Genomic DNA, 14,946 nt, shown 5'->3' on the forward strand with positions numbered 1-14,946 from the left:
CATTTCCAGGAACAAATGTTGTGTTAGCCAGCTGTTAGAAGAGTGAGAGATAGCAACAGTGAAGAGCAGCCACCGAGTGCCAGTTGACAGTAACAAGTGTAGGGGTAGTATTTACCTGGTTTAGTGTAACAGATGTGCATCACTGCAGTGCAGCTACAACTGAGGTAGCAGTTATGTTCCACGTTCCACCTGAATGGAAATTGGACTGAGTCTTTCTTCCACAATGACAAGAACTGGTGACTTTTCACTTTGCCTCATTTTGCAAAAGAAATATGGTTTGTCAGTAGCATTGAAAATCTGATCAAGTAACTTTGTCTAAAGAGCAACTCAAGATTCTCATGATAAAACAAAAGCAGTTTGGTTTGATAAATTACTTTATTATTTGGAGGTAATGTGAAACTTTTCAAATAGAGGCCTCATAATTATTTACCCACAAGATCTTTTAGGATACAAAAATGTAGCAGTACTGTTTATTTTTTTTTTTTTAGATCAGTTAAATGCTATTTGGTTTTCCACAGCTTTTGAGATAAGGAGCAAAACTTCATTGTGTCCCAAAACAGATCATCACACCATTGTAAATTAAGCTTAAAAGCAACATTGAGCTGTGTCTTGACAGCCAATTCCTGCTGAACTAAAGTCATCCCCATTCCTGTGACCCTGAGTGCACCTTCCCCCTGCAAACACAGGCACTTACAGACCCTGCTGGGAGGCACAGGGGGAGCCACGGCACTTCGGGCTCCCTGCAGCAGGGCCAAGCCACGCACTGAAAGCTTCTGACCCTGCTCCCAGTCCTGGAGAGGCAATTCTTTGTCTTAATTTCCCTGTCTCCAACCATCACAAAGGCATTAAATACATTCTTAGACATCAGGTGGAAAGCATTGCTTGCTTATTGAAATGAAACTGCTCCATAATAAAAAAATTAATAAACCAGTGCTTAATATAACATTCACTCCATGGAATGTAACACTTCTGTGAGACAGCAAAAGTTTACACTAAAATAGATTGCTGAATACAAACTTTCAACTTTTAAAACAGCAGAGTAACTTTCTCCGTAAGTACTCACAAGCTTGCTCAAATATAAAAGACCGAATTTTATTTTTTAAGAGAAAAATAAGAGCAATTTAAGGCCAAAGTACCAGCAAGGAAGACTAGTATGTGAAAATAGACAAGAAATAATTAATAAATAAGCACAGGCATTTGCAAGGTTATGCCTCTATCTATTAGCTAACCTGTAAAGCTGTTCCCAGGAAAAGATACTAGAGAAAATAGACCTTTATACAAAATTATAAAATGCTTGTTACAGGAATTATTGCTTTACAAGGGAGGTAAACATCCTTCTTCTATTATAGTACCAATTAGGTCTCTCAAAATTTCTAAGGTTTGTTAAAATTGAGCTTGAATTATGCAAAAAACCCAATATAAACTTCCTACAAAAAGGAGTCCATCCCATTCCTGAGTATGCTAAAGCTATAAAACAGAAGGAGCACCGAGCAGGCAGCAGTTTTCACAGTAAAGAGGCCTAAGGACATTTTCTTTCTACACACTGTTTCCCTCCTTCTTCATATTCTTGTTTAGAAATCCACATCTGCTGGAAAGTACCCTACAAAAATAAAGAAACAAAAGCAACACACAATGAAAAAATATAAGAACACAAATTATGGTTAATTGAAACATGATTAGTTTTTCCTAGGAAGGAAAACAAGCAAGTCCTTACATTTACGACTTGACCTGCTTAACTGTCTCTTGCTTTTAGCAGTTTTATTGCTAAGGGATTAAAGTCAAGACAGGAAGTGCAGCACCCAATGCTGATTCCACTCTCCCTTTCCCAAGTGATAAATTAACCCCCAAAAAGCATTTCAGTGCTCAGTAACTTGTACAATTAACCTCAGGAATATGATTCAGAAACAGGTCTGATACTTTCATAGTCTACTAGATACAGTCTAGAGAAAGTGCATGCATTTTAAGGTTTTACCTTGCCATTAAAAATGGGAGAATATGCTGTGACTGGAAACATTCACACCTCTTTTTAAAACAGATTCTCTTCCCCTTACCATGAGGATAGCCAAAATTATGACTACGTAGCACAGACTCTGCAATGCACACTTCTGGGGAATCAGATGTCTGGGTGGCAGTGCTGTTCAGCACAGCAGCACAGTAACCCAGGTTTACTAACCAAAGAAGCCAAAATGGAGCCCCCAATCCACGAGCTGAACCTCCGCTCCACGGTGGTGTTGTTTGCTATCAACTTCAGGCGCATGCTCTGCACAGAACGGAGCAAAAGCAAACATCACATAAATGTAACTTGGTGACCTTTACAGACAAGCAGCACAAGGAACTCGGTGTCTATACCAATATGCAGCTGAAAAAGGTCCATTTTAGTGCATCTTGAATACTGCTTATCTGCCCTGCATTTACAATTACAGTGGAAAAGGAAATACGGTTTTCACCTTGTCTCCCAATGGTTAAGGCAAGGATGGGGCAGGTGGAGAGCAGTAACATCACACTGCATAGTGTCATCTCCAACATTGCACTGGGACTAAAATGACTTATATTGCTAGAGCTAAGTTATCTAGTCTTATTTGGATCCATTCATTCCTTTTGCTTTCAAAATGCCTTACAGCAATAAAATCTTTGAATTTCAATTGGGCTCCTCCTCAGCTATTATAAGCAGTGAATACATTTCTCAGTTCTCCTAACATTCATAATTACAGAGTTGTCCCAAGCAGAACAGTTTTGCTTGGATACTAAAATTCAAGAAATATCATAATCTATATCTACTCTCAGATGCAAAGTATCAATACTTTCTTTGACATCAAGTGATTAAAAATTATGTAAATATGTTACTCATGGATAAAACCTGGTCTATGATTTAGGTTGTCTACAGAACCAAGAAAAAACAATTGCCACAACAAAGTGACCTCAGGCAGATTGACTGAATGTGCCTCAAGTTAGTCGGCAACACTTCAAAAGAGAGACCATCAAGAGAAATACTGGCTGTTGCTTGGGGACAGTGACAGAACTTAGGATCACAATCTGAAAGCAAGAGTGGAGCAGTAAAATACTCAAGGAATATTGGAGTTTATTCTGTATAAAACTCTTCAATAATTATTTTGTTTCTTTAGAGAGGGAGGTTTCTTAACCCTGCAGAAATCCATTCAGCTGTCAGGTTCCTAAGAAAGTCAAAGCCACAATATCCTTGTGTACTTATGAGGCAGCAAAGTAAAACGAAGTACTCAATGCAGTAATGGAAAGTTGTTTTACCGGCGGGGTTTTCTGAGACAGCTCCCTGTTCAATCTGTCTGTGAAACTCTGTATTAGAGTGTTTCCTCCTGCTACAATCACACTGCCATAGAGACCCTAAAAAGAGAAAAAAAAAAAAACCAAACCTGGAGCTTCACCTCAGAAATCATTCTGAAAACAACTCTTACAATAGAGAGGGGTGGCACAAGTATGTATAGTCAACAAAAGCAATACATCACTTGATGCCAACAGTATTACCTCTCCCAATTCAATTTATTATTTAATCACTTAAAAATACTGCAAGGCAGTTTAATATTAAACTATAAAAGGAAGGTAGAAGCCGTATATTCTATATGATTTCAGGGAACAATTTCTACTATGGAGAACCCTCAACCTGCAGATCTCCTCTGTATGCAAATTGTTGAGTTTTTTTACAGATGAATGTAGCCTCAAAAGAAAACCCCACAGCCCTGCTGCAGTTTTCTATCTCACTAATGCTGCAGTTGGTGAACTCACACCCTGGCCCAGCCCACTAAGCCCTCCTCACACACTGGCTAACAAAAAAAACTGTTGGAAGAACTCTCAAGCAATCTGTATCAAATTGACACCTGAGAATAACAGCACATTAATTTTAAAAATAATGTTTTTCTTTAGAACTTCTCCTCTTTATAAATTCCATGTATGTTTTAAACATAACAATGCCTAAAAATCTGAAGGTAACACTCCAAATTAGAAACATAAACACTTATCTGAAGCCAGTCCAATCCACATTATGCAGTGCTAGCCACAAAATCTGTACATCAGATTTTTAAATAGAGGTAGAAACACTAAGTGAAAGGTCCTGATTTAACATTTTGTAAGAGGAAACGCTAATGGTACATAACCCTATATACAAATACAAAATACTTACAGAATTATTCTAACATATTTATCATTATCCTAGGAAATCATTGTTGCTGTTCTAGTCCCAAAAACATGTATTAGCACAAAAATCTCTGTGCCTTAAAACACTGCCTGGCTGAGTAATACTTACCGGCCTGATATCTATATCACACATTCCAACGCTTGTGGTGACAACGTGGCTCACACCCAACATCGTGTTACCAGATAAACCCTGCAGGGAAAATTGGGAATCTGCACATCACTGCTTCAGGAGAGCAAGGCGTAGAAAAGCCCTGAATAAGCTGAATTTTACAAGTATTACTGGAGAGGGAGCTAAGCATTTTGTTAGGGAAGGAACAAAAATATCTCTATTTTTCCTGTCAGCTCATCACCATCCAATTTGAACAGCTCATCCTTCCCTTCCCCAGCCATAATTCAAGACAGGCAAATTCTACACCCAGGAGAACCCTACAGGGCAAATACATCCAAATAATGAAATTAAAAATGTTATACAAATGAAAGCCATGTGATAGCCTAGTCATGCAGAGCCTTCCAATCACAGCTATCACACTGGTTTTACCTTTACATTGGAAGGGTCAAACAACCCCTCAGGAATTTTCAAACGCTCAGCTCCAAAGTCACAGTTGTAGCCATTGGGGAACTCGTAATGAACTGTTGGCATCTGTGCTGCCACCCTGGAGCATCAGACAGAAAGCAACACATTAAAGTGCTCTCCAAACAGGATGTCAAGTTATCTAAGCAGTGTTATAAACTACAGTTCCAACAGGAATACTGGGATCCATAAGACTTACACATCCAATAATATTTATTATGACCTCATCTTGGAATATTGAACAAAAAACTATCACCTGGGTATATGCAGTACTCCTACTTCCAAAAATCATCAAGCTCTAGATAAAACCTTCTTTCATAACAAAAACAGCCAACAGCAATAAACAGGCTGAGCACCACATACAAAACTGGCAACTGATTTTAAAAGAAAGAAGAAAGTAACATACTGTTCATCATAGGTTGAATCTGATACTTGAAGGACAGAAGCCTGGAAGTCCTGAATGACACACTGTGGAGTTAAAAATAACATGAACATAAATAATAATAATTTTAGTCTTCAGTTTTATAAAATTTATAGAATTGGCACTAACTTTTCAAATATTTTCTTGTTCTTCAAGAGAAAGCACTGACACACTTGCAAACAAATCTTATTTATGGAACATTCAGGGGAGATGAGAGCAGGAGGAATGACCTACTTACATTACACATGTAGTTGTGCCAAGACCTGGTGACTTGGGGCAACTTCTCTTTTCTCTTCCAATTTGCTGGCGATCCCTCACGAACTGCCTCCTGAGATTGTAGGGTACAAAGTCATCACGTAAGCATTGCAGCCTCTCTCCAAGACAACACTCACTAAATAAATTCACTTTCCCACCTTTGAAGCAATCATATATGGAGGAATTATCTCTACGTTCATTTCCTGAAACAATTCCCGGCACTGCATAGTGATAAAGTCTCCTGCAAGTGGTGATTTTACAATACCTAGAAGGCAAAGAGGGGATCCAAAATAAAAACCAAAACAACTAACCTGGAAAGTATCCAAATCATGGATCATTTGGATACTCTCCCAATTATTTCTCAGTGAACACTATTAGTGTTTTTTCCTTTTTAAGGGGATACACAAATGGAAAAGCAGTAACAAAACTGTACAAGCAGAAGTCACTCTAACTTGGCCTTGATACAGCAGTGCTGTTATCCATGAAAGTTTATACCTTGCTGAAGTACATATCCATCATGCACTGGAATAGCAGTGGTGTGTGTTGCTCCACTATCCAAGATGAGACCTGTAGATCTTCCATTAGCAAAACTAGTCAAAGTGATTAAGGAAAATACCATAATTTTCACTTTAGAAAAAAATGCTGCCATACAATTAAATCTTAACTAGGAACGAGGACTCCAACATGTTATTCCTCTCCTCTACAAAGGAATTTCCAGTGTATACCATCTTTCTGTGAAATGCCCCATCTCATAGAGAGCAGCATTTAACTTCCTTCCATCTGTGAACTAACTCAAGCTTTGGAGGCACAAGGGTGAGACTTCATGCCAATGCCATGCAGCAAGCTCTAAGTACATCCAACTCATTTAGACTCGAAGCTGGGAACATATTATTAGTTTAAAATAATTACAGATATTCTTCTTAAGGCTATGAAAACATCAAGCTCTAATTACTGTATTCAGTAGTGTGCCATTTCATACCTGTAATATTTTTATCCATAGTATACAATGGGAAAAAAAACATAATTTAAAAAAATACTTTGACCCTCAAGGACAGAGTCAGATTGGGAGAAATTCAAAAATGAGCTCTAATCCCTTAAAGTTTAGAAAATGCAATTGTTTACTTCCTCCCTGGATTTATTGAAAAAAAAATTTGAAGGAACTTAGGCATAGCTTGGAATTGCCTGGAAAAAGTTTACCATAATTTCCTGGGGGGAGGAAAATAAAAGCATGCAGTGAAGCATTTCAAAGGATACGCTGTCAGAACAGCAGTTTTACACAAGAAAAACGCTGGGATGTTGTAGTGCTCAAACATCAACTCCGTCAGTTTCTCACGCTTTGCCCTGGTATTCCACTAAAAATGATAAACCCAAACCACAAGTAAGTGACCAAAAGGAAGCTCTCGTTTGCACACTAATAGATTGCTAACACAATAAAGAAGTTAGCAGAAAACCTGCAGCCACAGTTTCAAGTTATACCACAATTCTACATAAATGGATTTCTAGTAACGTTTTTCATTCCATTTATACTGCAATACATCAATCTTATCTGTCACACAAAAGTGCTGCACACCTCTGGTGTTACAATTGATTTCTTTACACTTCTGCAGCTCTTCCAGTGTCAGGTTCCCAAAGAACTCTCTAAAGCAAGCACCCTGCCTTCCACAAGGGGAAAGATACATGAAGGAACTTGCCCAGTGGGAAGAAAAATAAATCCAGACTTTCCAGTTCCCAAAGCAGCTTCCTACGATTCTACTGTAGTTGTTATTAAGCCAGGATATATCTCAAATATTCAACACTTTAAGGAAAATGTGGATTTTTTTCCAAGCCAATACAAGAAAGTAAGATGAGGTTTGTAAGCAGAATTTCAATGGGAATGTTTCTATTCAGACATCCACTGAGCCATCAAACAGCCACTGCAAATTCATCCACACTCCAAAAGCTGTGGTTCAACACAAGGAAACTATGAAATTCAAGAAAATAATATTCATAAGGTCTTATTACAGAAAGGCATCACTTGTCTATGGCATGTCTACCTCTTCTACTCTGACTTTCAAGATCTGCCTTCAAATGCTGAGCATTTTAAACTTTGTTTTCATCCACTTCAGCTGCCTTACAGGACCACTTACAGAAACAAAGACAGAAAAATTAAAACTTCTCTATTATAAATATTGTTCTGTGTCATTTAATACTACTTGTAAAGCTGAATGAAGCAAGATTTTTGATGGCACTTTATTAAGTGTAACTTAATATAAAAGATATCCAAACATCTTTTTTCTCTTTATTCTAGGCAGTAAAATTTCTTTTTTTAATTTTTGGCTTCTTTTCAGTAAGTGAAAAACAATAGCATATTGTAAATACTTTCTAATACAACTCATACAAACTATTTCAAAATGAGGGTTTTTTAGACATTTTCCAGAAGCTGTCCAAGTATTTTAAAACTGTCATTTCTGTAGCTACATTTTAGCACTTGTCACCTACAAGCCATTGTCAGACTTATCCAGGACTAATGTTTGCAGAGTTAGCAAAAAGACTTATCATAATGCACAATTGGTTTTACTCACTGGTGCTTCAGACATAAGGACAGGATGCAAACTTGCTTCAGATTTAATATGCATCTTGTAAGTGTGATCCAAAATTGCCTGGAAACTATCCCAGTCTTCAACTATAACAACATTGAGACAAACAGGTTAGTTACTCCTAAGTTTTGTTTCATTTCATAAACACAAAGGCTTTCCAATTTAGTTTTTTGCATAGAGTTCTTCAGTCAAAAGCTGTCCTCAGCAGATACACATCTCCTTTAACAGATCTGCAGAATTCTCTTCCTCCACAACCACCACAACTTCAACAATTATGCTGAAAGCCCACTAACACTGAAAACCAACCACATCTCCCTGCAATTTGTAAACCAGGAATCTGTTCCTATGGCCTCTGTTGCTGTACATAACAGCTGCCAACACAACTATAACTTCCTAGCAATGCTATTTTAAAATCAGGTAGAAAAAGACAAGAGCACCATACTCATTCCATTTTTTAAAGGTGAAATGGCTTCCATATTCTCCCTTGGAACTCTCAAGGCATTAGTGTCTATGTAGTAAGTTGGGCCCCCTTGTTTGCCTTTGTCACCATCTATCTCCATCAGAGTGCTGCCATTGTCCCTTTCTAGCACCACACCAATGGCTGTTGGAAAATCCACCTGCAAGGCAAGAGGCAAGCAGTACATAAGGACTAGTAATGTTTTGGAAATTGTTGTTTTTCTCACAAATTCCGAAGTTTCTTTATACAATACAGTCAGAACAAGCCCCAGTGTGTTCAGAAGGGCTGTAACTCACAAAGAAGACCTAAGGCATAAATTCATGTTCAATTTCCATCGAGGCACAGATTCTCTCACCTTCGGGCAGTCCTCGCCTGCATAGCCTGCTCTCACTGTGTACGAGCCAATGTCAAAAACCAGTGCCCCGACTTCATCTGAAAAGATTGTTAAGAAAGAATGGTTATGCTCTTCTGCAACCCTGACCTTTCCCTGCCCACCACCTGCTTTACTGGCAAACAAGACAAGCAAATCAAGAGATCTTTTACAAAGCAAGGACAAACTTTTCTATTCAGAGCTCCCGCGACCAGAGAGCTATTGGAAAACTGCAGACAGGCTTTAACTGGTGCATTGCAATCCCTGTTTGGTGTTAGAAGAAAATTTTAGTACAAGAGAGAGAACGTAGTAGCAGCTTAACGGATGGCAAGATAAAGCTTTCAGAAAGTTCTAATTTAGCAGTCACACGAAGCCAGGTGAGCCCAGAGCCCCTGTGGGTGATGAGGATGAGGAAGGTGGTGCAAACATCAACTGTGTGAGGGAAGGGCTCAGGGCATAAGCGCCCATTCCTACGGGCCCGATCGCCGCTGATCTACGCACATCCTACAGGAAAGCTGTCGGAAACGAGCGGTGGCCACGGGGGGTGCGCAGAGGGGCTCGGGGAACCACACCCGGCTCCCAGAGAGCGGGGACCTTCCCCGGCCCTCGGCAGAGCGGGTCCTGCCCAAGGCCGCGCCGGGGAGGCAGCCCGGGGGCGCCGAGGAACCAACAAGGCCCGCCGCCGCCGCCGCCTGCCCGTCACGCGTGGGGCGCGGAGCGGCCGCGGCAGCGCCGGGCCGGGCTGAGGGAGGCGGGAAGCGCCCGCCGCGGCCGCACGCGCCGCCTCGCGGGGCGGGGGAGGGGAGGGCGGCGCCGGACTCACCTCCCCCGTACACGCCGCCGCTCATGGCTGCCGCTGGGCCCGGCCCCGCCGTCCGCCGTGCCCGCGCCGCCCGGCCCCGCTCCCCGCCTGCCCCGGTGTCCGCGGGGCCCGCGCTCCCCGCCCGCTCCTCTCGCCGCCGACCCAGCAACAAAAGCGCCCCGGCCACGCTCCCCGCCCGCGGCCCGGCCCGACCCGCAGCGCCGTCGCCCGCCCGCCAATAGCAGCGCCGCGCGGGCAGAACCGGCCAATCCCGGGCGGCGGGGGGCGGGACCTTGCCGCGGACAACCAATCCTGGAGCCGGACGCGAAGGGCGGGCAGGCGAGGGAGTGCGGGCGGGGGGCGGTGTGAGGGGAGCGGCGGGCGGGGATGGGCAGAGGGCAGGGGCGGGCGGGGCGAGCGGAGCGGGGCAGGTGCGCTGGGGACCGTGCGGGCAGTCACGGGACGCTTCGGGCAGGAGGGGACCGCGCTGGATCCTCTGGTCGCACTTGCCGGCGCCGGCAGGGTCGTCCCCGAGCACGTGGCACAGGATTGCGCCCAGAGAGTTCTGGGGTATCTCCAGTAAGGGCGACTCCTCATCTCCTATGGGCAGTCATTTCTAGTGAGCGGTCATTGCACAGCAAAGTTTTCTCACGTTCTGGTGGAACTTCCTCTACACCAGTTTCTGCCCCTTGTCTCTTGTTCTGCTGCTCAGCACCACCTGAGAAGGGCCTGATCCATCCTCTGACACCTCCCTGGTGACTTTGAGGTCACCTTCCGAGGCTGGAGAGGCTCTGCTTGCTCAGCTTCTCACGAAACACTGCAGTCCCTTCATCGTCCTCGGCTGGAGCAGCTCCTCCTCTTGTACTGAGGAGCCCAGAGCTGGACATGGGGAAGGCTGCCGGCTTGGCTGGACTCGGGAGAGGAGGCTTGTGAATCCTGAGGGCTCGCAGGGTGAGCTCGCTGCCACATGAGGAGCGGGATGACTCCAGAGCATCGGGACTGGAAAGGAGCCGCTGCTCCTGGGCCCTCCCCAGCTCCACCTGGCAGGAGGCTGTAACCAGGTGGGATCAGCCTCTTCTGGGCAGCCAGCAACAGGACAACAGGCTATAATCTCAAACTGTGCCAGGCACAGGTAGTCTTGATGATCTCAGAGATCTTTTGCAACGTAACATTCTGTGATTCCCCTGCTGCTATCACTGCTCTGTTGGGCTCTTCCACTGAGAATAAAGCTTTTGAAGTCTATCTTAATGGGCCTGCCTCGTGTGGTTCCCTTCTTGCTTGGGGCAGAGCCCTTGGTCCCCGAGGCTGGTTTGTCTGCAGAGCTGGGCAGTTCAGCTGCCAGTTTTACAGCTGGATTTCTAGTTAGGATTTCACATCGCCTTGTTTGGTGTCAGAGCGTTCAGCCAAACCTGGTGTTCAGCCAGGACAGCCAGAGATGGGTAACTATAAAGCTGTTGGAATTAAAGAAAACAAAAGAAAAACCTCAACAGTTAGCATTAGAGAAGACTAATATTTTAACTGGAGAACAAGGGAATTGGCTTAAAGGGCAAGTGTTCCTGGTGTACACCTTTTTGAATTTTTATGTGAGGTGGGTTTTTTTGGATGGAATGGGAAGCTGTGTGTTCTTTTAAAGTTTACCTAAGATAGGTAGCTTATTTTTGTAATGCCGTAGCAAGAATCTTCAAGTGATTCGATTTAGCCAGCTTAATAGTAAAGCTGTTGAGAATTGAATGAATTACTACAAATGTCAGCAAACTTTATGCTGGTGAAGAGTAAAAGCAGCCTAGATGTGTGTGTTTGTACTGCAGCTCCTAAATTGCTGCAGTTAACATTGGGCTGGTAGACAGCAATCCCTGTTTAAGGGAGAGGGTGTCAAAACATAGGAAAAGTAGTAAAATCCAACAGTTTCAAGGGACAACCACTTGAGTTGGGCTTTTTAAACAGTACAAGGAGATTATTTTATTTACTAACTTTCAAGGGCAAGGAACTTAATTTGACACACAATTTGAGTCTATTTCTTTAAAGAGCAAAGTCATAATTTTATCATGCAATTAAGAAATTATTTTATAATTTATAGTACAATATCACTACAACATATAGATTCTAGCATTATAAAGATAAATCCTGCTGTTTCATAAAGCCAGTGCACCTTCATTTTGTGTTATGAAATATTTTCGAGTATGTTATCATGATTTCCAGTATGTGGCACTAATACTCAAGGCATGGTTCTTTGAGGAGGAGGAATTAATTGCAGATGGGAAAAGCAGTTCAGAAAATTTGGAATTACCATGCCAGAGGTTCTTCATTTAGCTCCTTCTTGTACTTTATTTTGCAGTGATGATCCTTTGAACTCAAGTGATAAAAGACACTTTAAGCCAGACCCTGCTCTCTGCACAACCGCTGCTTGTGACTGACCTGCAAGACAGGGACCAACACAGCATTCTGCTGCTTTATTTTTCTTCACTATTCAACACAAGAACATGCCCTAGAAATCATGTTGTATCCAGAAGTCTAAGGATTTGATAGCTATAAGGAACAAAGTCAAATCCATGCAATTCACAAGAAGTCTGGAGTATAAGGGGAAGGAAATGTAGACTGACAACTCTCTGGATCCTACTTTTGTCTTCCTTGTACTGTTCCGGGTGTTTCCATCAGTGGAAAGTGTGCAGAGCATCATGTTGCTGTGGTTTGACAGGGTTCTACAGTGACTTTGCTTTGCAGCAGGTGGATAACTCTACACTGTTCCGTGCACAAGAGAAATAGATTTGAGGCATCTGTTTTCAGCAGGGTCGAGCCTGATTTACAGACTAGCAAATTTCAGATTATTTCCGTGAACTCATGCACATCATCCTATGTTTGCATAAAAGCAGGTGAAATCTGTAGTTTTGCTACCCCTTTCCTCAATGAACCCAAATATTTGTGGATCTTTTGATAATTTTTGCTTTGTTTCATCAGAAGCAAGGATTATAAAATCAGGGTAGATAGGAACAATAACTGTATTTTATCTAGGTTCCTATATTGGTACAAATAGCCATAATATCTTGGCAGGAGTTGTGGATGCCAGTGTGACACAAACCATGTGCTTCTCATGGGAATATTACATATTGATTTACTGTATGTGACATTTATGTAATAATTATAGAACCAAACACTGGCATAAATTGTCCATGGGAATAAAGAGAAGAATCATTTAAAAGTGAGGCATGAACCAAGACATCAAATTATGATGCTAACTCATAGGCAAAAAATAATTCCATCAGTGATAATCTGGAGAAACAGAAGTTTCCTAATTATTGCTTTAAGATTTTTAAGACTTCATTGTTTCAAGCAAGTTCATTCACCTTTTTGATAACATAAAGCAATGTGGAAAGTAATGTACATGTCAAGCCAAAACTGAACAGAATGATTTTTTGTTTCTCAACAAGCAGCACTTCCCCGTTGGGGTGGCTGGTGGCCTGTTGCTTTTGAGCTGTGCCATCCAACTGCCAGCCACTCTCCCAGGCTGCAGTGCCAGCAGACTGGCTGGGACAATGGCTTATTCAGCATGTCTGGGTTCCTCCTTGTTTCTGGATTGCAAAATGCATGTTAAAGGTTTTATTTTTCCTGCTTTCAGATGAGGTCTTAAATGTTTATGTGAACTAGGAAAACATCTGTAGATGAAAAAGCAAAATACTCATTAATATTTATTCACTCAATAACTTTGTATGACCTCTCAATTTTCCACTTTATTTGCTAAACTACTTGGGTACTTTGTCAATTTAAATACTTCCGTTCCTCACAGGGATGCTGAGTATCATTCTCCTTCTGCAGAAAATGAGCAAGAACAGAAATTAAATGCTGAGCCTCACTAAGGAGCCTCAACACTGGCACAATGACTTTTAGGTTCTTATCTCAGACTGAAGTCCAAGCATTTAATTCTGTTTCATATAAAATATTCTAAAGACAGACACACCTTAAACCTGGATAAGAACCGTAGAGGCTGTTTGATTCTTAACAATGGAAAATTCTGAGGAACGGAGATGTGTCTGAAATCTCTCTGTGACTCCAGTAAGGCAGTCCTGAGGCTATATGTTCCAGAATCTTCTTTTGGAGCTGGTGTGTTTAACTAGTTCTGCAAAAGAGCCATGACTCACTCTCATTCTAGAACATGATTGAAAGAAAGGGTGATGGTGCTTGCCATTAATGCACAGTCAACTTTCCCTCACCAATGGATGGCTTGACTCAATTTCAGAGATCATGCTGAGCTTCCATCTGACTGTCTGGAGTGATAGTGACTAGGATATGCTGGAGAATAGGGGGGAAACCATGTAATAACAGAACTATTTTATAGTTCTGTTCTGTAAGTGGTTCCTGGGAAACACAATTAGAGGCCTCCAGACCCTTTCATTGTTCAGATCAGGCAGAGTAAGGAATCACAGAGCCAGATTTGATCAGCAATGGACAGCAATACTTGCCTGGAACTGGTTCTGAGGTAATTGGTTTTCTGGGATGAGCTGGCCCTGGCCAGAACTGAAGTGTGTCTGTATGGCCCTTCTCAAATGAGTCTCTTGTGCACGTATGTCTCACTTGGCTCAGGTTTGGCAGAACTCACTGTTTCAGGCTTAGTGCTTGGTCTGCAGTCACTTTGGATTCTTGCAGGGCTTATTTACTTGGCAGCTGGGCCAATCCTGACCTGGCTCAGTACCTCTCATCTGCAGAAACAAAGCTCCTTAGAGCTGGGAACCGGCTTAGCCTGACAAACAGAAGATCTTTGTGTCACCTGAGCCCTGCCATTAATGAGGGCATTGATCCCCTGGTGACAGTGGGAATGTGCTTATAAGAGCCGAGCAGGTAGCATGGAGCACTGATGTTCTTCCAGGCCAGATGCAGCGTGGCAAGGTTCAAATCCCTGTTCCTGGCTTTCCAGGAGGTGCTGGGTTGCCTCAGTAGCATTTTCAAGCCGTGGTGCCGTGCAGCTCAGAGCCATGGTTCTGTGCAAAAGGGGGAATCCCAATGGGATCCTCCTCCTCCTCTGAGAGAGGAGAACCTCAGGTCCTGTTCCAGAGGCTCTGTGGGTGAAATGCGGCAGTGTGGGGATCAGAGCTGTAAGGGTGTGCTCACAACTCATCCTACAGACCTAGTGACACGTTTTGTGTCACCATCAGGCTTGGAATCTTGGTCTGGTTTACTTTAGAGAGCTGTTTGCACTTGGCATCAGGAAATGTTTGCTGTGCAGGGGAGGTGTTGGTGTAAGCACATTTGTCCTGTGTGCTCTGCCACCAGGAGAGGGCACAGGCAAAGCAGGGGCAGAGACACTGGCAATGCACATAGTGCTGCAGGGTTTGGAATAC

General features: G+C 42.6%; 1 protein-coding gene across 1 annotated transcript; it reads right to left on the reverse strand.

Annotated features, from left to right (window-relative positions):
* Positions 1–356: 356 nt before the first annotated feature.
* Positions 357–9,701, reverse strand: ACTL6A (actin like 6A). The gene is made up of 14 exons (XM_021551080.2): positions 9,638–9,701; positions 8,800–8,876; positions 8,430–8,604; positions 7,973–8,073; positions 6,666–6,763; positions 5,907–6,001; positions 5,570–5,676; positions 5,395–5,484; positions 5,142–5,203; positions 4,703–4,817; positions 4,274–4,354; positions 3,262–3,357; positions 2,174–2,260; positions 357–1,600 (listed from the first exon to the last, which is right to left on the reverse strand). The coding sequence occupies exons 1-14, from the start codon at positions 9,660–9,662 to the stop codon at positions 1,520–1,522; spliced, it is 1,290 nt and encodes a 429-aa protein (XP_021406755.1). The 5' UTR covers positions 9,663–9,701; the 3' UTR covers positions 357–1,519.
* Positions 9,702–14,946: the final 5,245 nt, after the last annotated feature.

The sequence above is a fragment of the Lonchura striata genome, chromosome 10, assembly GCF_046129695.1.
Source record: "Lonchura striata isolate bLonStr1 chromosome 10, bLonStr1.mat, whole genome shotgun sequence".
Lineage (NCBI taxonomy): Eukaryota > Metazoa > Chordata > Aves > Passeriformes > Estrildidae > Lonchura > Lonchura striata.